The 22,148-nt window shown below is 56.3% G+C and overlaps 1 protein-coding gene across 4 annotated transcripts in view; it reads right to left on the reverse strand.

The window, feature by feature from the left end:
• Window positions 1–17,576, reverse strand: part of ZBTB7A (zinc finger and BTB domain containing 7A) — a 22,538-nt gene extending 4,962 nt beyond the window's left edge. The window contains exons 1-3 of one of the 4 annotated variants that reach the window (XM_090289334.1): window positions 17,518–17,576; window positions 6,753–8,035; window positions 3,494–4,701 (exon numbers count right to left, since the gene is read on the reverse strand). In XM_090289334.1, the coding sequence (XP_090145460.1) occupies window positions 4,203–4,701; window positions 6,753–8,020 (1,767 nt within the window). In that variant the 5' untranslated portion in view covers window positions 8,021–8,035; window positions 17,518–17,576 and the 3' untranslated portion in view covers window positions 3,494–4,202. Of the gene's footprint in view, window positions 1–3,493; window positions 4,702–6,752; window positions 8,036–9,273; window positions 9,379–16,260; window positions 16,700–17,517 lie in introns of those variants that run through there. The other 3 variants (XM_090289333.1, XM_090289335.1, XM_090289336.1) reach the window with 3 other exon arrangements.
• Window positions 17,577–22,148: the final 4,572 nt, after the last annotated feature.

Genomic DNA, 22,148 nt, shown 5'->3' on the forward strand with positions numbered 1-22,148 from the left:
CCCCCGACCCCCCATTCACCAGGCCTGGTCCCCCAAAGTCCAAGGCACCTTGTGTCTGGGCCTGGGTGGGGTTGGAGGATACCTAGGCATCAGGACCCCTGTCTGTGGCCTCCAGGCAGCCCGGGCCATGGGATGGGGGTCTCCCCAGCCCCCCCATACCCTGGTCCTGCCCTCATCCCACCATGAAAATTTATATATTTAGTGCTAGTCTTAACTCTGAGGTTATGACACCTAGGCGCCCAAGCCCCCAGGCCCTGACCCGTCCTGCGCCAGCCAACACCACCATTCCAGGAAGGCTGCTTCCTCAGCTTAAATAACTTTTTTAAAATAAAACTGCAAATATAAATATCTTTCTTTCTCAAAAAATAGGATTTTTGCTTTTTTTTGTTGGTTTTTAATTTTTTTTTTTTCCTTTCACTCTGTCTCGCCTCCTACAATCCTGGCTGCCTGGATGGCCTTGGTTCCGGAGGGCTCTGGCCCCCACCTCGGTCCCACCATGTGCGACACGGATGATGGGCCTCAGTAGTGCAGACTCCCCAGAAGACCCTGGACAGGGCTGGGGGACCTTCCCTTCTCACCTGAGACCCCTCTCAGAAGGAAGCAGAGGGTAAACCCTGTATAAACAGGGTGACAAGACGAGATGGCCACATGGGGTCTCCTAGGCAGGCTGCCCAAGGGGGCAGACTTTGGTATGGCCCGTTGGAGCCTGGCTGGGCACAGGCCCACACCCATGCCAGGCAGGCCTGGTCCGGCACTTTACATTCACTGGTTTTTAAATTATTATATATTTTTTTGGCCTTTTTTTTCTTTTAATCTCAAAAGGCGGGGTCAGGGTCAGGGTAGGGGGCTAGGCAGAGAGCAGCAGCAAGGATATTTATCTTCCTCCAGATCCTGAAAGCTGGAGACCACTCCAGGTGGGGGCTCCAGGCCCCCCATACTGACAGGCCCACTGCCCCTGCCCCAGAGCTTACCCTGGAGCCTCCACCTGAAGTCCCCAGCCTGGACCTCATTCTCACACACATGCGCACACACACACCCACACAACTTCACCAAGATGATGGAAATAACAATTTCACTTTGTCTTTTTTTCTTTTTTCTTTTTTGTACCAGGCAATTAAAAAAAAACACCCCAAAGAAAGAAAACACAAAAAACCCCCAAACAACCAAACAAGAAAACTTTTTGCTGTGTCCTTTCCAACCAGTCAGCACGTTCCCCCTCAAATATTTTTGTTTCCTGAAACGCGAGAATTCAGCAGTATCTTTGGCAACACTTTATCACAACCTTAATTTAAAGAATAAAAATAAAATCGATCCACATCTATATACAGTATGTGATTGCGCAGAGTTGGGGGACTGGGCTGGGTGGGTGGGTGGGGGTCCCAGTTCTGGGCCCATGCAGATGCCGTGGCCCCCGGGAAAGACTGGCGGGCAGCAGAAGAGGGGTTAAGGCGGAGTGGGTGGGCAGGGCTGGCGAAAGCTGGGGTTTAGTGCAATTCCCAAGGAGCTTTGTGTTAAAGTGTGCTCGGCGGGGTTCAGCCCATGCCCCCACCATAGTCCCAGAGGCCTCGATTCCCCCAAGTCCAGTCACCCCCACTGGCCAGGACAACAGCTGTAGTTTTTCAGTTGGTTTTATTGCAAGGAGGTGTGTGGGTAGGGGGAGAGGACTATTCCCCTCAGGGAACCTCTCTGGGAGCTGGGATGGGGTGGGGGGATCCCTGGCCTGGGTGCTCGAGCTCTGTGCTTGACCTCCACAGATGGTTCTCTGAAAGAGCTTGCCTCATCACGCTGGGGTGTGAACGAGGCCACACGGCCCTGGGCTCCCCTGCCACCCCCCTCAGGAGGGGGGGTTCCTGAGACATTTTGGGGGGCTGACAGGCTGGGGGAGGCCAGGAGGAGACGACAACTATCCTGTAGGAACAATGATGAATGTTGCCTTCTTAAAAAGCTTCCCTTTAAAAAAAGAAAATGAAACAGATGAGAAGATGGAGTTTGTCAGAGCAAAAGGGGGTACCAGGAGATAGGCCAGCAACTAGAATGGGGAGCAGGGGTACCCCTCCCCACCTCGGGCTTCAAAGAGGAAGATCTCAGCTCAGCAGGATGTGCTATATACAGGGTCCCAGACTAGGCGTTGCATATGCAAGGGGGGTGAAGGTGCCCTGGCCTCTGGCAACATGGTCTCCCCTGCCCTGGCCCCCATCCGTGGCCTGTGGCTCGGTCAACACCGGGCCTTTGGGGAGCCAAAGGCTGGGGGAAGCAGGTGCCAGCCCCCAGATGACAGTCAGTGCCTTTGAGTAAAAAGAGGGGTGCCTGGGGTGGGTGTAAGGCCCTGGAGGAGGGTCCCCCTGTCACCCACCTCGAAGGGATGGTATATCCAAGGTGGCAACTCCTTGGTGGCCACAAGGAAAAGCAGCCATGTTGGAAGGCAGAAAGCCAGGAAGCGGGCAAGGGTGGGGGTGGCAAGGATGGGGGGCAGGTGGGGGGTACTGGATTACTCTGGCTGGTTGGAAGGCCAGCCCTTTCTTGGGCCCATCCCTGAGCTAGGGAGTCAGTAAGGAGGGTCCCCACAGATATGGGTGGTCATTATATGGCTAGTGGGTAATGAAACATCTCTAAATCAGAATAAAACAAGGGACAGAATGGGAGGGAATGGGGGACACTGCAGAAACACAACCACCCCCACCCCCCCTGCCCCCGGCCTGCAAGCAAACCCCCACGGTGAAGCACAAACTCCCTCAGAAGACCTTGCCCTCACCCATGGCCTTTCTGACCCTTCTCACCTCAGGGAACAGAAGTGGATTCTACATCTGGTGGTGGGGTTTTTTTTTATTATTTTGTACAAAAATAAATCAGCTTTTAGGAATTTCTTTTTGCTCTCTCGCTCTCTCTCTCGCTCGCTCGCTCTCTCATTTTTTTTTTTTTCTTTTCAACTTTTCATAGAAGTTGGGTGCAACTTGTAAACATGTTTTTAAATTAAGATATAGTACCCGTTCTGTTACAAAGTGCCAAGACTTCTATTTGTGGTTGGTTGTTGGTTTTTTTCCTTTCGTTTTGTAAAATCTTTTTATTGCTTTTGTGACATTGGAACTTCTGGACTCTTCTCTCCCCTCATCCCTGCCACCATACCTAAGACCCTGGGCTCCCTCTGCTCTTGGCTGTCTCACCCCACACTGTTGCCTGCTCCTCTGAGAAAAAGTATATATTTTTAATATATATATCTCTCTATATATATAAATTTTGTTTTTAAGGAGGAGAAGAGGGAAAAACAATCTAAAAAGTGCTTTAAAAAATTGGGAGAGGGCTAAGGGGAGAGGTGAGAGGTTAAAAACAAGTTTTGAATCTCCAAACTTTTCATGGGGGTCTAGGTGGCCTGGATCAGGGGACATAGATGGAGGTGATGGAGGCACTCTGAGCTGTGGCCCCCAGGTGCCCCACCGGTTGTAAGTGCCATGAAGGAAGGTGGCAGGAGCCCCTGGGAGCCACCCTGGTGTCCTCTCACCTGGAAATAAATAATTTGTGTTGAAGTGGCCAGGAGATAAAGGGGACCACAGGCAAGGATGGGAGGCGACGAGGCCATAGGGGAGATCAAGGGGGAGACCCCCACTTAATAAGTGCCCTGAGGAAGGAGGGTGGGGGTAGGGACAGGGACCAATTTAACGTCCACTCACAGTGGACAGAAATCATTTAAGGTCTTGTCTATAAGACTCATAGAAACCAGCAAGGGAAGAAGAACTAAAGCCCACCCTAGTCCCACCCTCCCTACCCCCAGAGCAGCCCTCATCCCTGCCTGGGGCCTGGGGCCCCGCCCAGGTCTTGGAAGGGACCCCAGAACCCATGCTGGGGGAACCTGGGGGGAGGAGAGAACTCAGAACCCTTATGTCCCACAAACCCCAAACCAAGCCCCCAAACCCACTGATGGGGTACGGGGAAGGGGAGCTGGGGGGTGGAGAGCAAGAGTTCCCATGGAGGGAGAGAACATCATGAAAGAGAAAAATCGGAGAAAAGCACTATCCTAGATTCTGTGACGCTTCATATATATATATATATATCTGTATATATATATATATATGTGTATATATATATATATATCTCGATAATAGATATCTGTATATAGATAGATTTTCTTTTTGTATGTTTTTTTGGGGGGTGGTGGGTGATTTCTCTCTCTGTCTCTGTCTCTCGGGTTTCTGTTTTCTTTTTGGTTTTCAGGCGAGTCCAGCTGCAAAGCTGCCATCGGCGGGGGTCCCCGTGGCCCCATCACCACCCCCTCTGCCAGCACCTGCTACATTCAACCTGCCCAGGCCATCAGGGCTGGCCGCCTCCTCCTCCTCGTCCTCGTCCTTAAAGTGCTTCTCCTGGCCATTGCGTCGGGCCTCAGGGGAGCCAGGTGGGGCGGGGGCGCTGGGTGGCGCAGTGGCGCCAGGGCCAGGGTCGGGTCCCCCGAGCCCCCCGCCCCGCACACGGGGCTTGCGGCCGCGGCGCGAAGGAACACCATTGCAGCCGTCCTTCTTGAGGTGTCTGTGAAGGTGGTCAGAACGGACGAAGGTCTTGCAGCAGCTGTCGCACTGGTAGGGCCGCAGGCCAGTATGCACGCGCATGTGGTTTTTCAGGTCATAGTTGTGGGCGAAGGCTGCCCCACACTGCTGGCACAGGTATGGCTTCTCACCTGTGTGCTTCCTCATGTGCACCTTGAGCTTGTCCTGCCTGTGGATGGGGCGAGGGTCAGCAGGCGCTGGGCCGTGCCCCCTCCCAGGACAACCCCTTGACCCCTGCTGGCCTTGAGGTTGAAACTGACGCTTTCAAAAAGGCAGGCTGTGGCTAGGGACAGTCCCAGGCAAAATGGGACAAGGAGGTACAAAGAGACCCCCTCCCCTGCAGAGGTCTGAAAAGGGCCTTGGACCCTGCTTGCTGTGTGGCCTTGGGCAAAGGCTAAACCACTCAGAATCCCTTTTCTTATCCATAGAAGGAAGAAGATAACAGGCTCTCTGCCTGGGGCTCTGCCAAGTCTCCCAGGTGCCCTGCCCAGACCACTGCATGAGGCTGGGTCACAGAGGGGACAGCAGGGACTCTGTGTTAGCACTATGCAGAGACTTCCTCAGCTGAGGCTCAGAGAAGGGAAGTGACTTGCACCGAGCTGCACAGTGGGTCAGGGGCTGTGCCAAGTTAGGGTGGAGGTGGAGTCAGCTCCAGTTTCATCACCCCAAGCCCCAGCCTGGGTAATTATAGCCCCTGCCACCACAGGCCCCTCTTACTCAACTCTCTATTGTGACTCAGAGGGGCCCCTGGGCTCCTGGGCCTGGAGGAAGGGATGGGGGCTGGGGCTCTGCGTCAGGGACAGAAAGCAGTCAGGTAGGCGCATGGGGGGAAAGAGACCTGGCCTGGTGCCTGTCTCTCTGAGCCTCAGTTTCCCTAAATGGCAAATGGGAACAGCCCTGGGTTGGGAGTAGCGTGGCCAAGAGAACTCCAGGTAGAATGAAACAGCCTGAGGCCTATAGTTGGGGTCATAGGTCAGCCTGTTCACCTCTCCAGACCCTAGCTTGCTGTGCCCTCACCAAGCTGTTCCTTGCAGGTCCAGAGACCCCTGAGGGCAAGGCCCACAGCCATCTCCATACCCCCATCTAGAGAAGAATGGAGTCCCCAAAACCACCAGAATCACAATCTCACCAAAGGGATAGGCAAGCCCACCTTCTCGCTGGTGTCCTTTGCCCCTTGCCTGGCACTCCAGAGCCCTGGAATCCAGGCCACACCCTCCTTCCCTGGCCTGCTGGGGAGGGGACCAGGGGTCAGCCCCCAGGTCCTGTCCCCATGGAGCAGAGCTGGGAAGCTGGGACAATGGCTTCTTTCTTTAATATGGGTAGGTGTGGCTGGGGGAACCCCAGGGTGGGTGGGGGTAGGGGATGGTGCTGAGTCACCCAGCCTGGCCAGGCCCCTGCACGTCAGCCCTCTGCCCCACCAGGCTGGCCCACAAGGCCCAGCCAGCTACCGCTGGACTTTTAAGACCGAATCACAAATTTCCCCCAACCCAGCCTCAAACTGCCTAAGGACCAAGCCCAGCGGTTCCTGTGCCAATTTCCCTCCCCTGGCTACAGCAGTCCTCCCAGCTGAACTGGTCTCAGAACCTTTGCACTGGCGGTTCCCTCTTCCTTTCCCTTTCCCCAAGACTTCCCCCCTCACCTCCCCTCAGCGGCACCCATAGCCATCCCCCTTGTTCTTGCTCTTTTCCTCCCTAGCGTGCTCCACCAAGCAGTGCTATCAATTCTGCGGTTTTCTTTCACTCATGCTCCATCGCCCCCATGGGGATTTTGGCCTCTCTCTCCCCAAGCGCCTAGAACAGGGCCTGGCACCCAGCATGTGCCCCATAAATGTAGGCTGAATGAAGCAAGTTCCCAGGCTCACAGGAGACTTAAAGTGACTCATAACCAGAGTTCTCTGCTTCCTAATAGGCTGTCGGCCTCTCCCAAGGCAAAAGTTCGCCTCCATTCTGAAGAACTCCCCCTGGGAAAAAGAGGAGCAAATGCTGGTGCTCTTCCTTCCAGCCTCCTGCAGCAGCACCTGGCATGTTTTATAGTCTATGTGGTCATCTGGTTTAGTGCCTGCACTCTTTCCACCCAAGGGCTGCTCTGAAGGGGTGCATGGGGAATATCCTGAAATGAGGAAGGTGTCACTCCAGGACAGGGAAGCACTGCCTCTGTTTGGGCAAAAGAACCCAGGAAGCCCAACACCCTACACCCCCTGCCACAGTGGCACTGGCTTACCTGGTGAATCGGACCTTGCAGATGTTGCACTCGTAGGGCTTCTCACCGGTGTGGGTCCGGATGTGCCGTGGCAGCTTGCCAGCGCCCTGGATGACCTTCTCACAGATGGGGCACTTCTGGAAGGCCTTGGCCCGGATCTTCTTCTCTACCTTCTGTGACCAAGCTGGGTAGACGTCACTGTCGTGGGTACTGCTGAAGTACTTCAGGTAGTAGTCCACGACACCCTTGTCATCTGCCCTCGATTCCTCATCACTGTCCCCCGCTGCCGCTGACCCTGCCCGGCCCACCGACGACATCATCTGTTGTAGCAGGGTGCTGGCTGCAAGCCCATCTGCATCAGTCCCATCACCGTCCTCACCCTCAGCTGTTCCCGACAGGAAGCCGGGAGAGTCTCCTGGCTCTGGTGCTGCTTCTGACAGTGAGGCCACCTCCTCCTCCCCACCCCGGCCATAGTGACCGTTCTGCGTGGCAGCAGCTGGCGGGGCCACAGGGGGTGGAAAGAGGCCCCCAGCAGAGGTGTCCTCATCTCGATCTGGCCACAGACCTGGGTTGCTGTCACCCTCGTCTCCATCCCTAGCTGGAGGCCGCTCAGCCGGGGGGCCAGGCCCGTAGAAGTCCAAGCCATTGCAGTCACCTGCGGCCACAGCAGCCACAGCGGCGGCCATGGCCTCCTTGGTGGCATCCAGGTCATCGTCGGATGTGCCAAAGGTAGACCATGGGAAGCTGGCAGCAGCAGCAGCTGCAGCGGAGGGCAGACTATTCATGGGGTTACTCTGGAAGAACTCGAGGTACTCCTTGGCACGGAGGAGGTTTCGCTGATCAATTTGATCTACCATGTCCAGCTGCCCAGTGTCGGTGCCCATGTCAGCCGCCAGGATCTGCCTGTCAAGGAGGTCAGCACAAACGTGGCTCACGGCAGGGATCTCCAACAGTCGGGCGGCACTGAGGATGTCACCCACGTTGGCTGTGCTGACAGTCAGCGTGGCTGTATAGGCGAAATCCATGAGGGCCGTGAGTGCCTCAGCACTGACAAAGTCGATCTCGTACACGTTCTGCTGGTCTACCACAGCGCCTGATGTGAATAGCTTCTTGAAGTACTGGCTACAGGCTGCCAGCACTGAGCGGTGTGTGGGAAACTCTCGGCCCTCCACCAGGATCACCACGTCACACAGCAGGCCTTGTGTCCGCTGCTCGTTGAGCCCACTCAGAATGTCACTGCTGTGGTCGGGGAACGGAATCCCAATGGGGCCGTCCACGCCGCCAGCCATTTTCCGCGCCGAGACCTACAGCGCCAGGGAAGGGGTAGTTGTGAGTTTCCCCAGATGTGCACCAGGGCAGTACATGTCTGGTTCTGTATTAAGACTGCAGAACATGTGATCATGTTGGCAAAACCACAGTGGGTGCTTAAGAGATCAAGACTGGCACACACAAACACACCCCCATTAGAAGGCTCACAGGAGTGCCCATCCCATTTGAGGTGATGAAGGAACATACAGTAGGTACTCAATAAGTGCCTCGAAACAGGCTCTTTCTTAATGAATCTGAGCTCAGCTTTCTACCCATACCCTCTCTAGGAGGTCACGGTAGTGACTTCATAAGGCTCCCACTGTGTGCTGCCATGCCTGAGCCCCCTGTGGTCCCACAAGCAGCACCAACTCCACTGCAGAAGTGAGAACACAGGGCTCAGGGATAGCAGCTCATGTGCCCGAGGCCCCATAGCTGTGCCCCAACTAAACCCAGGACGTCTGACCTGAGAGCCAATATCCAACTAGCCCGACTCTCCAACCCCACCAAGCCATTCAGCCTCTCTGACCCACACTCCTGCCTCGTGGTGAGGTCTAGTTCTCTTGGGCGGCTCTGAGTAAATAGGAAGGGGCAATGCAAAGATATAGTGACCCAGCTGGTGTCACCTGGACCATGGATTTGCCCTGGTGTGATTCTGAAGGACAAATCCCTTTCTGCCCCACTGGAGCCCCCAGGACTCAACTTGGCCCTGACAGTGAGTAATGAGGGAAACCAGACCACCACCTGATGCTCCTTTTCCCTAGCATCCCAGCCAACTTTGCCAAGGACACTCTTGCCTGCCCAGCCCTCTCTAGTTTTCAGCCCCTTGTCCGCACTGTGCAGCCAGGACAAGGCCCTGCCACTTTCTAGGCCTTAATATCCCCATCTGTCAAATGGACAGAGGCCTTTGGAAGAGCCAGGCCACTGCTCTGTCTGTCCCACCCCTCTCCCCACCCCTCCTTTTTTCCGCCTTCCCCTGGGCTGTGACTCATCCACCCACTGGGCGCTTGTGCAACCCTCTGGCTCCTGTCCCCACCCCTCCACCCTCTCTGGGGAGCCCTCAGTTGTCCCAAGCCACTGAACACAACCCACATTCCTCCAGGCCCAGCCAGCCAGCTCTTAGACCAGAGCTCCTGGAAGGCAGGAGTGGGCTGAGCTGGGCCTTCCTCAACCTCCTAAGGACCCCAGGATATCCCCCCAACGCCCTCCCAGCCAAGTGGCCCAGCCCAGCTCTAACCTGAATTCCTGCTATGCTGTGAGATTCAGATGGCCAGCCTGGCAAGTGAGCCTAGGATTGATCCAGCACAGGGCCAGGACAGGGCTGTGCAGACCCAGGGCCACCCTGCCATGAGTAGGATTCAGGTAGCCAGCATGGCAAGTGAGCCAGGGGTTAGTTCAGCACAAGCCCAGGACAGGACTCTGCCGACCCAGGGCCACCCTGGAAGTGGGGTCCAGGCCTCAGGGCTGACACAGAGGCCTTTGTGCAGCTCCCAGGCAGGCACTACACTTCCCAGGATGTCTCTCTCCAAGGCCCGCCCTCTTTCCCGCATACTGCACCAGCTGCTCCACTCCAGGCTCACCCCTCTGTTCCGCCAGCCCCCGGTGCCAGTGTGTGTATGTGTGTGTGTGGGGGGGGGGGGGGGGTTCAGTATCTGCTGCTGGAAACAGGATGGAGGTTGAACCTACCTAAGGGGCTCAGCCATCCGAAGAGCCCCCTGTGGTGGCTCCACCCCCTGCCACCATCTGCTGTCTGGCCCCTGGCTCTGGGGAGTAAGTGGGCAGATGGGGCTCTGGATCAGGCCGCTCCTCATCTCCCCCTCCCCATCCAGGCCACCAATGCCCCAAGATGGCTACGCTGGCCCTGCTTGCCATTGTCCCCCAGGTGCCCCTAGGGTCTCCTTGAACCTATAGGTGTCTCCAGGGGCCTCAAGATTGGGACCTGAAATAGTTCAGGTGACTCACCCCCACCCATGGCCACCCTCGTCACCCTCCCACAAGCAACTGAGCACACCAGGCCAGGGGGCTGGCAGAGTCCTACTTCAAGTGTTAAGTTGCCCAGGCTCTCACTTTGCCAGAAGCCACCCAGCTGGAAAGGAGCAAGCTTGGGCCTCAAGCCTGACACGGGGTGCTAGTCTCCACCAGCTGTGTGAAGCAGGCCATGTGCAAAGGTCCTGAGTGCCCATGTCCCTGTCCTCTCCCAGGTGGAGATTCTATTTCCCCAGATACTCATCAGAGACCCTCCCTTCAAAGGACAGGGCCTGGAGAGGTACCAGACCAAGAAAGCCCCCATGAGAATAGCATGATCCCCCATTTTACAGATGAGAAAACCAAGGCTCAGACTTAGGGACTCCTGCCGAAGGGTGCTCAGCAAGATTGATCCATGGGTTCTGGGGTCCAGGAGCTGATAAGAGGCAAGAGGCTTGCCCCCGCATCCACACTTGCTCTGGAAACTGAACTGGCTCTGCAGACACTTGACCCACATTCTCTCCAGGAACACATCCCACCTGCCTGCCATGCCCTGGGCCACTACCCCCATCTGAGCCTCTCAGGGCTCTCCCTTGAAGAAAGAGGCAGAAGAGCCTATGAAATGCAAAAAGGAGGAAGACTGAACCCTCTTGGTGGATCAGGTGGGGCCTGGAAGTAAAACATCCACTGTGCGCGCTGGCACCTAGCAGGTACCCCAGAAGTAGCAATTTCCTTGGCAGTGACTACCCAACAAAACTCTCCTCCAGGAAGTTCCACCCCCACAACAGCCAGTGCTAGGGTCCCAGAGCTTAGGCTCACACCCACCTATGCTGTCTTTCACCACAACTTCATCACCTGAGATCACCTGCCCTTGTGGGATTGGGGCCTCTGTGTTAATTTGGTGGGCCTAGGGGCAGGCCTCAGCAGGTTCCTCCTGGGTCCCTATGCTGGGCCCTCCCTCGGGTGGCGCACAGTAGGAGCACAGCATTCAGCCACATGAACCAAAGACAGCTATGGGCTAGAGAGCCCACACCCAGCCCCACCCACCCTGCTAGCTGACACACCCAGGGCCATGGGATGGTGTTGGTCCCAACCCCCATCTAACCTAGGATCAGTTGCTGGAGCTTCTTTCCAAGGAGGCAGGACCTAGGCTGGCTTTCAGCCCTCTCAGGGGGCCTCCTCCGTACCTGAGAATTTTCATGAACTAACCAAGCACCTTCATTTTATCCTATCCACTATAAAAACCTGGGCTTTACAGGCAGGAAGCTTACAGAGATGATAAGACCTGCCACTAACCCGGTGGAGACTCTGCTAACCTGAAGCAGCCTGAGCTGCTGCCACTTAACTGCTGGGACAATGGGGAAAGGTCAAGAATGCCATGACCTGGTCCTAGGAACAGAATGTTTCACCCAGGAAGAACCCAAAGATCATAGGAAGGGTATCCTGGGTATTGGGAACAGCAGAGGCAAAGGCCTGAAGGTGGGTGCTGGGAAGAAGGGACCCAAGGAAGGAGTAGGCTTTCCAAGGTCAGGCACAAGGTGAGGCCTGGGACTGGGCCTCCTCCTCCCACCCACACTCCTCAGGGAAAAGAGGGGGTGGCCAGTATGGGGGTGGACAGGTAATTGCCACCCAAGGTCTTTCTGGAGGAGTGTGCAGGACAGGGGCAGCTTTATGCAGGGTCAGGGCCCCTGCACTCCCCACCCAAAAGAATACTAAAGGAAACCAGAGACATTAAACACCTACTACGTGTCAGGCACAGCAGCCCAGATCCAAACTCCAGCTCCTTCACTTCTGAGCTGGGTGACCTTGGGCAAGAGGCAGCATCTTTCTGTGCCTCAGTTTCCTTAGAGGTCATGAGAGTGGCAAGGGGGCTAGGGGTGCTCTAGGTGCAGAGTCCCACTCTTAACCATTCAGCAAATGTTGCCTAGGGACCTACAGTGTGCCAGCGTGTTCCCAACAAGGCTGTTAGCCTTCCCCCTTGTGGATGAGGGGGTTTTTGAACTTCATCACCTATTCTGTGCCAAGTGGGTTGTGGTGCCCAAGGAAAAAGCCAGGGGAGCAAAACCAGGCCCAGAGAGGGTGGGTAGCTGGTCCAAGGTGACACAGCAAGTCTAGTATCCAGGTTCACCTCCCAGGCCCATGGCCTGTGTTGCAAGGTTGGTCCCAACGGATTACCCTCCCCTGACTCAGTGCCAATCCCCGCCTGGCCGTCTCTGGACAGGGCTTTAATGGGACACGAATTCAGTGTCCCAATTGTGGGGAGTGGGCATCAAGGGCTCAGGGTGGCTGCCGGCTGCCCACTGCCAGCCTGCCCCCTGTCCTCACAGGCCTCCCTCAGGCCAGACACCAGCAAACAGGCCCTCGGCCATTTTATGTGTCCATTTATTGCCCTAAATGGGGAGGGGCTTCCTGCCCCAGTCTTAAAGGGCCAGAAGCAGGAAGACTGCAGGCCCAGTGGGAAGTGTGCATGGGCGGGGGGGGAGGGGGGGGTTGTGAGAGTGAGGGGATAAGGTCATGAGGATCCCACTGACCCCCAATTCATAGGAAGGGCTCAGGCTCACCCTATTCCCACGCTATGAGTGCTGTCATGTGCCAGGAAGTACAACCCAAGCCTGGGCTCCAGGAGGAAGCCCCAGGAAGAGAGCCACTCAGGGTAAGATGGAAGGAATGAGCTTCCCGTCACTAAAGCAAGCAAAGCCAGGCTTTGAAGAATCCTGACCCCATCTACCCTGCCCCTGCTCTGGCTGCATCTGCTCATCCATGATACCCAGAAGAGGTTTGGGTGACCTCTAAGAGTCCCACTCCTCTCTGCCTCCACTCAGTCCCTCTCCCAAGGCCTGCAGCCCCTGCAGCCCTGGCATAGCCCCTACCTCCACCCCAGCCTGTGCCAGTGGAGGGCTGTGCTTGAGAACTACAAAACGGTGCCCAGCCTCTTGGGAGTCCAGTGTCCTGTGCCCATAAATGCGGCCAGTTCCCTCCCATCAAACATCCTGATGAGGGATGAGACCTTGTTTTCCAGTTACACCACAAAGGTGTGGGTGGGAAGGCTTCTACCCAGTGGCTGTCCACAGCCTGCCGGGAGGACAGATGGAGGGGCTGGTCCTTTGGCCACGCTTCTCAGGAGTGCCAGATTCTCCAGGTGGCACCTGCACTTTGGTGCTCCCAGCACAGGCTTTGGGCCCTAAGGGCAACAGAGGTCTGATCTTGATCATCTCAGCACCCACTCTGAAGAGCTCTGAGAGTCGGGGTCTGTAATCACTGCCCCACTTTTCAGGTCAGGAAACTGAGAGAAAGTGACTTGCCCAGGTTTACATAACAGAACTGGATTTGAACACAGGCCACCTGGCTCCATTCTGCCTAACTAGTCCTCCCAGGGCTCCTTCCTCCTTCCCCCAGGTACCAGCAGGTGACTAGATCCCCCACCCTGGGGGCCTTGGGGCTGAGGACAACTTCTTCTCACACCCCCTCAGAGCTGCCTTATGATGGCCTAAGAAAGGGAGAGGCTTGCCAGAGGTCACACAGGGCGCCTGGGGCAGAGCTGGAGTCTAGCCAACACCTATGAATTCAGGGAAGGGGCCCTGACCCCCAAGGGGCAACAACACAGGAATGTAGGAGGAACCCCTCCTAGGCCCTGACACTGTACAGCAATGGTTCAACAAACGTTCCTGAGGAATCACTGAGTAAATCCTCACAATAACACTTCGGGGCTGAAGGTAATCTCCCCACTGTACTGATGGGAAAATTGAAGATGGCAGAGGAGAAATGACCTCTCTCGGTGGACCTCTGTGGAGCCAAGGGCTGGGCTGGGATTGTACCACACTGGCCCCCATCCAAGCTTACTCTTCTGGTCCCCCACTGCCCAGGGCTGCTGCAGTGCAGTTTATGGTCTCTCAGGCGCCTGGAACACAGGGTAACAGGTAGCAGTTGCCGAGTGTCTCAGGTACCCAGCCAGCACACGCTCCAGCAGAATCCCTGCTGTACCGAGCTGACCTAGTGCTCCCTCCACAAGAGAGGAAAGGAGAAAACAGGAAGACCTGCAGGTACCACATGGGGGAACCCTACAACCACCTCATGTTATGGGGGGACGACACTCAGGCTATGCGAGGCCGAGACATATCCAAGGTCACTGAGCAAGTGTGCTGGCACTTGAAAACCCCAGCAGCTACCCTCCTAGGACTGGCTCTGCTTCAGAGGGGCTGGCCCTGAGTCCTGCCTCTTGTGAGGTGACCTCCTCAGGTGTAATGGATCATAAAACCCAGAGCCCTGCCCATCTCCAGTGGTCAAGGTGCCAAGGTGCCAAGGTGCAGGGCTGTGGCTTGAAGGGAGCAAGAAAGGGCCTTGCAGACCTTAAAGGTGCCTCCAGGGAAGGCTGCGAAACAGAACTGAGGCTCATGCTGTGTGACCTTGGGCACCTAGGGCCCTCTCTGAGCCTCACTATTCTCTTCGGGTAAAGGGTTTAATAAGCCCCACGGAGGCTCTATTTGGCCAACAGGTGCCTGCTGTCAACCTCCTGACCCTGTGGAAGACAGGTGGGCAGGCGCCCCTTGGGTAGGACACAGCGAGTACTTTGAATGAGTCCCAAGGCAGAAGGCAGATCATGGGGGTCAGATCCATCTTTGGCTGGGTGACTGACCTTGGGCTGCTCTCTTCTTTCTCCAGGCCTCAGTCTCCCCTGCCCAACAAGGCATCCTCTCTGAGGTTTGCTTTAAGCCCCCAAGTTCCCACACTCATGTTCAGCCTCCCCTCTGGACCTCTGTTTCCTCAAATGTCAATGGGGACTGCCACCAGTCTGACCCAGCTGAGGGTCAGAGGGCCCCAAGTAAAAGAAAGGAAGTAAAAAAGCAAACACAGGACTTGCTACTGCCCTGGAACCTTCCCTACTGGACAAAGGCTGAGCTCTGCTGGGTCTCAGTCTCCCACACAGAGAAAGGGACGCATCAACTCCCTGCAGCCACCCCAGCAGCTTCTCCCAGGGCCTCTGCTGAGAGTTGTGTGGCTCCTGGCACAGCCTGGGTGCTGACTGGCCACTAGGCAGCCAATCAGAATTGAATAATAAATACCCCCCCAAAGTGACCCACGAATTAAAATTTCAGTGTCCCCGATGGCTCCTCTTTCTTCATTAGGCATGCGGATCCCAGGGCTTCGCTCTTCCAGCCACCAGCTCCTGCTCCCCCATCCCCCAGGCTCTCGTCTCCACAGCGATGGCTGGTGGTAAACAGAGACCCAAGCCCAGCTGATAAGTGCCTGGCATGCTCTGGGGGCCCCACCGGGAATGGTCCTGGGGGGAAAGTGCCTACCCTCCTGCCCTGCAGCAGCAGAGCCCAGCCTGGACTAGTAGGACCTCTCCCAAGACCAGCTCTGCCAATAGGAAGTGACTGGCTGGTCCTGGGGAGGCCCCCACCCCAGTGTGGGAGCGGCACACTCAGGGTTACGCCCTGGCCCTGTTGGGTGGGTGCGTGGGGGTGGGGGGTTATGGAATCCTAGCTGTCCTCTCCCTCTCAGGACAACCTGCTCCTGGAGGCAGCTGGGAAGGAAAGGCGAAGCAAACCAGGCCTGCCACCCATGGGCGAGCCAGGTGGGCACATTGGGGGAAGGGGTGCCAACACCTCTCTCACTTCCGCCACCTGGCTGGGGGGAAAGTGAAGTTGCCTGCCTCCCCCTTGCCAATCTGCCAACTGCTAGCTGCATTCCTGCTGGGCGCCCACTGGGTTCCCCGGCCTGGTTGGACAGTAGTCTCTTGCTGCGGTCCACCAGGCTCCCCTGCAAGCGCGGGCAATGCCTCCCAGAACCCGCAAAGGCCTGAGCCCGGGGGTGGGGGGCCCCCAACTCCAGCACTTGGCTCAGGCCACTGCCTGGATCCCAGACCCATCGCTTGGGGAGGGGGCCGGTTCCTAGGCTGGGAAGGGAGGGAGAGTGAGGGAGAGAGCCAGATCCCACCAGGTCACCCCTCCTCTACCCGGGCTCAGGGTTCGCACGTGGTGGTGGCGTCAAGGGAAAGGAGGGGGTCCGGGCCAGAGGAAACAGGGTCACGCGCTTTAGGGGCGCGGGCGGTGGAGAGGCGTGCTCTCTGCTCCCTCTCCCGGGGCCGGAGCAGTGAGGCCCGCGGGCTGGCCGAGGGGCCAAGCCAGTCCCCCCACCCAGGGATGAGTCAGGCCCGGGCAGGAGCAGGAAGCGGCCCCCTCCCCCGCGCCGGCCGCAGCGCGAGGCCCCCGCCCCGGCATGCGGGCCCCTGTCGCACCACCCAAGACGAGGTTCCTACCTCCTTCCCGGGTCAGCGGCGAGGGGGCCCGGCCCCGGCGGCGGCGGTGGCGGCGTCTGGGCAGGCTTCCTCGGAGGGGCCGGGAGACGGCAGTGAGCCTGGCCCCGCGCCACCCCCCGCCGCCGGCGGCCAATCCCCACCCGGACTGGGGGGAGGGTGATGCAAATTACCCCGGATCTGGGTCCGCCCGCCCGCCCGCCTCCCCCACGCCCGGGCCCGGCCTGCACTAGGCCGCGCATCCCCGGGCTCGACTGCGCTCAGCGGCCGCCACAGCCGCCGCCCTCCCCGGGGAACACCGGGTGGGTGACCTCCCCCCACCGGGGCAGGGGGCCGAAGGGAGGGGGGCTGGGGACGGTTACACAACCAGGCAGGGAGGGGCCCCAGGGCGGGAAGGGGGCCGGCCTGCGGGCCGCGCAGCCGGAAGCCGGGGACAGCCACCGGCCCCCGGCGAGGAGAGCCTGGCTTCAGGCCCCGCCCCGGAGCCTGCTGGGTCTTCCCCAGCGCCGCACCGCGCGATCGGCCCCCGTCTATTGGCTTGCTGGCCCGCCGCTCACCGCCCCTCCTCCGCACCGCCCCTACCCGCGGGCCGCAGCGGGCTGCCGGCGCGGCGCATCCTGGGACTAGTAGTCCAAGCCGCCTGCCACCTGCCTGCGGCAAGCGTCAGGAAAACTACGACGCCCAGAGGACCCCGCAGGCGCGCCCGCCCACCCGGCACCCCACCCCTTTCCCCCTCCTTAGCAAAGCCCCCCTCCCTGTTTTTCAGCCCCCTCCCCCCCATACCCCATGGAGCTCAACCCTGGCCAGCTCCAACGTATAGACGCAGCACCGAATAGGCCCCTGGTCCAGGGAGAGCGCCCCCAGTACCCAGCAGCAAACTTAGCACGCGACGCGCCCCTCTTTTCCCCACGCCGGCTACCCCCACCCTCTATGCAGCCCCGCTTCCCCTCCCCCGCTCTCCGCGCGCCTGGGAGCCCCGAAAAGCCATGCACTCGGGGCGAAGGGGGGGAGGCGGTTGGCGTACAAGCCCATGCACTTCGCCCCCAATTCCCCATCCCGGGCGGCGTCCCCTCCCCGGGCTCAGGATCCAGGGCGCCTCCAGCCTTCAAGCAGCTGCCAACCACCCCCTCCTCTTAAACTTGCGGAACGTCCCTGGCTCCCTGGATCTCCGCTTCCCGAGAGGGCAGGAGTGGGAGCAGAGCCCCCGGCTCGTCCCCGCCCTGTACCCTATGCTGGGGGCCGCGCCGGGTGCTGACTTACCTCGCGAGGCCGGGCCGGGGCCGAGCCGGGCCGGGGCGCACGGGGCCGGGGCCCGGAGTTGGGACTAGGATCCTCAGCCACTCGCCTCCGGGGTCCGCGTCTCGCTCTCCCCCTCGCTCGCCCTCCTCTCGTCTCTCCCTCGCTCCGGCAGCGGCGGCGTCACTGCCCCTACAGTAACTGTACAGTACAGCCAAAGCCCCGTATGATGCTCTCGACTCCCTTCCTGGTTTCTCCGAGGGCAAGAGGGGTCCTCCCTTGTCTTAAAGGTGCCGCAGCCGCCGGCCGCCCCCCCCCCCCGCGCCCAGCCCTCACCACCCCCCCGCGGCCTCGGAGGCCAGAACAGGCTCGGCAGGTCCCCTCTTGCCACGTCTCTGCCCTCCCGTGGGGTTTCGCCCGCTGCGCCGGGGAGACCGCGTTGTTATTAGGTTTTGTCAAGTTGAGGGGGGGGTCCAGCCCGCCCCCAGCGAGCTCCCCCTCCTCTGACCTCTCCGCCCCGCTGCGCGGCGCCGTGCCAGCTTGCCAGCTTATCTGGCCCCAGAGCTCCCCGGGGCGCGGGGGGGAGCGGGCCCCCCGGGGTGGAGGGGGGTGGGGGCCTCCAGATAAACAGGCCCCCAGCCTCTGCGCAGGGGCGGGTGCGGGGGGGCGCGGGCTTTGCCCCCGACGCCTGGGGCGTGGCAGGCTGGCAGCGGGGGTGGGGAGGGCTGTGCGCACTGCTAGGACGGACTCGGGCGTGGGTCGCGGCTGCCCCGACAGCTGGGGGTGAGTGGGGGGCGCCAGGGTGGGGATTCCGGGCCGGCCCCTGGCCCTCCCCGGACCTCGGTTTGCCCAGCCATAGAAGAGACCCGGGGGCGGGCTTTTGGGTGACAGCTCGGGTCCGCCGGGCTCCCGGGTCCCCAAATGAAACAGTCAACCTGCCCGCCCGCGATTATATAAAAGAGTCGCCTTCGCCCGCTGCGCCAGAGGCGTAGCGGGGGAAAGGGTTGGCGAGGGGCGGGTTGGACGGTTGTTTTCCAGGCTTTCCGAGTTCCCCCACCCAACTGCGGGCTGCTGGGCGGGACGGGGACCCGGCGCTGGACTCCTGGGTCCTGCGTGCCGCTCCCGAAAGGGTCTGCGTGGCTCCGGAGGGGCGGAGGTGGGGAGTGGGGAGGCGTTGGCTCAGCAAACTTTTTTTCCCTTATTTCTCCCACTTCCTCCCCGGTCGTGGGAGAGGTCTGGCGGAGGAGGGGGAGGGGGAGGGGGAGAAGGGACAGCGGTGAGAACAGCCTGACCCGGTCCGGCCACTGCCCACTGCACACAGTAGGCGCCCGAGTAAAGGCTGCCTGATGTGATCAGCTGCTTGGGGGGTTTCAGGACTCAGTTTCCTCATCCTCATTCCTTTAACAGAGAGAGTTGGCACCTGCTTTATAGCTGCCGTTTACTGAACGCTTCTCAAGTGGCTGGCTGTGTCCGGGGTTCCTTTACCTCTATTCTAACATCTAATCGCATTATTATTATCATTAGTTATTATTATTAGTTATTAGTATTATTACCACCATTAACTTACAAGCAGGAAGCTTCCCCTGCCATAGGTGAAATTGACCCAGTCTTTCCTCTGATTTCAAAATTTTCCTCCCCCACCTCATCCCGCAGATTATTGCCTCTTCACAAACATATTAAAAAGCGCTTTTAAACTCGCAAACACATTGAAATGGCTTTTGTAATAATTTGGCTTCCAGGGGAACCCAATAAGGCCCCCAGAGGAGAAGTGACAGCACCAGGACTGGAAGCCCTAAACTAGCCCCAATTATGTGGGAAGGGACGGAGGGAGGGGCCAGTGGATACAGGGAGAGGGTGGAACCCAAGGACTTTGCTCTAACGACCCTGCCTGGCATGTAAGTTCTGCTTCCTTCTTTAAACCACCCTGCTATCACCCTTGGGACTAAAAAGGCCAAGTAGAAGCATATTTGCAGGTCTCAGGATTGTTTGGACAAGCTCAGGCCTTAGTCCCAAATGGTCTTACTCCCCTGCTACAAGATCCTAGGAATGAATCAGTTTCCCCACGACTACCACCCAACCTCAGATATCTTGCATTGGTTCTCCACATTTGATAACCTTACTCAGAAGGAGCAGGGAAGTCCTGTGAAAATTGGCATTGAATCTAATCTTGGTTACACCCTGGGGAAGAAAAAGCAAGGGTTCTGTGATTTCTACCTTACATTTGAGGAAACTGAGGCCCAGAGAGGAACCATGACCAAGGATGTTGAAACCTGAATTCACCTGGCTCTGGACCCTGCCAGAGGGGCTTGGGGAGTGAGTCCTTCAGGAAAGGCCAGGATGGCATGCCTCTACTCCATGCCCACTCCTGCCTGGGCAGTGAAAACAAGAGGGAGGGAGGCAAAGATTTTTCCTGATACCCACACCCCAGTCCCTTCTCCCCTCCCCCCCAAAATACTCAAGTGGATCCTATTTTAAGATCTAGTAAAATGCAGAAGATTGGTTTACTCTGTGACCTAGGGCAGGTTACTTAACCTCTCTGATTCTCAGTCTTTTGGAGAGAGTAATGGTAGAGACTTCCTAGGGTTGTGACAAGGAAGAAACAAGATGGTACATGTAACGTACTTAAGTAGCATAGTACCTACAGGAAGGAAGTCCTCAATACATAGTAGATATGATTATGTTGTTGTTATTATTACTATTATTATCTGAACAGAGATGAAACCAACATTTCCAAAGATGAAAAAATTCACAAACACTCAAGGCATTTTGACCTCATCAGCAGACCCTATAAGATGCTTGCCTAAAGGGTTCTTGGAACATATCAGGACCAGCTCCATCTTAGCAATAAAGCAATATAAAAATTGATAACGACTTGACACTTTCTCCAAACAGATTTATTCCAGGGTGAGTAGTAACTCCAGCTCTCATTTGCTGAGTTCCACTTTTGCATGTTATGTTAGTCCATTTGTGTAGCAGCAATTATCATCCCTGATGTACAAATAAAGACATGGAGACTCAGAGAGAATAAGTAACTTGCCAAAGACACACAGCATGCAAGTAGAAGAACTCCAGTTATGTTGGTTATGCTGCAGTTATATAATATTTTTATTACTTTATATTTTTAAAGATTTTATTTATTTTTAGAGAAGGGAAGGGAGGGAGAAAGAGAGGGAGAGACGCATCAATGTCGAGAGACACATCAGTTGGTGTGTTGCTTCTCGCATGTCCCCAACTGGGGACCTGTTCTGCAACCCAGGCATGTGCTCTGACTGGGAATCAAACCAGCAACCTTTCAGGTCACAGGCTGGCACTCAATCAACTGGGCCACACCAGCTAGGTCATATGTAATATTTTAAACAGATAATTCTTGTCACCATAAACAGGGGTTACTTCTGGGGTAGGGGAATAGAGGGCATAGGGAGCAGGGTGAGAGAGCTTCTTTGAATTTTGTATCATGTGTACATTTCTTATAATAAAATTTAAAAAAATCTTTCAAGTAGCATTCCTTAACTTATGTGCTTCAAAGGACACCATCAAGAAAGTGAAAGAAAAACTCATGGAATGGGAGAAAATATTTGCAAATCATAGATCTGATAAGGGTCTACTACTTAGACTATATAAAGAAATCTTGTTGTCTAACCAGTATGCTGTACACCTGAAACGAATACAAACTAATATTGACTGTAAACTGTAATTGAAAAAATAAAGTTAAAAAAAGAAACCTTGAACACAACAATAGAAACACAACCCAAATTTTTTAATGGGCAAAGAATTTGAATAGACTTTTCTCCAAAAAATATGCAAATGGCCAATAAAGCACATAAAAAGTTGCCAACATCCTTAGCCATTAGGGAAATGCAAATCAAACCAGGAGGAGATACTACTTCTACCTTACTATGACAGCTAGAATAAAAAAAGAATGGACACTAACAAGTGTTTGGTGAGGACAGGGAGGAACTGGAGCTCTTGCAAACAGCTAGTGGGAATAGAAAAAGATGCAGGTGCTGTGGAAGACAGGCGGTTCCTCAAAAGGCAAAACATGGAATGACCATCTGATCCAGCAATTCTACTCCTAGGTATCCACCCAAGAGAAATGAAAACATCTGTCTGTACAAAACCTTCTACATAACTATGCATAACAGCACTGTTCACAACAGCCAAAAATTAGAAACAGTCCAAATGTCTGTTCATCAATGAATGAATAAACAGAATGTGGTCCATTCACATAATGGAATATTACTCAGCCATGAAAAGGAGTGAAGCACTGACACTTCAATGTGGATGGACCTTGAAAACATGATGCTCAGAGAGAAGCCAGACACTAAAACACAGTGTGTTTCCATTTATGTGAAATGTCCAGAACAGGCAAATTTACAGAGATAGAAAGTGAATTAGTGGTTGCTTGGAAGCTGGAAGGGAAATGGAGTGACTGCTGTTGGTCATGCCGTTCATTTTGAGGGGGTGATAAAAATGTTCTGAAGTTAGGTAGGGGTGATGGTTGCACAACCTTGAGAATACACTACAAAGCACTAAATTATACACTTTAAAATGGTGAATTGTATAGCATGTGAATTATATCTCAATTTAAAATTATATATAAACATTATTACTTTTTGATTGAGGGACATTTTGCAGCTCACAAAGTTCATATCTTC

Source organism: Furipterus horrens, unplaced genomic scaffold (assembly GCF_987537825.1).
Source record: "Furipterus horrens unplaced genomic scaffold, mFurHor1.1.pri manual_scaffold_10, whole genome shotgun sequence".
In the NCBI taxonomy this organism is placed as follows: Eukaryota; Metazoa; Chordata; class Mammalia; order Chiroptera; family Furipteridae; genus Furipterus; species Furipterus horrens.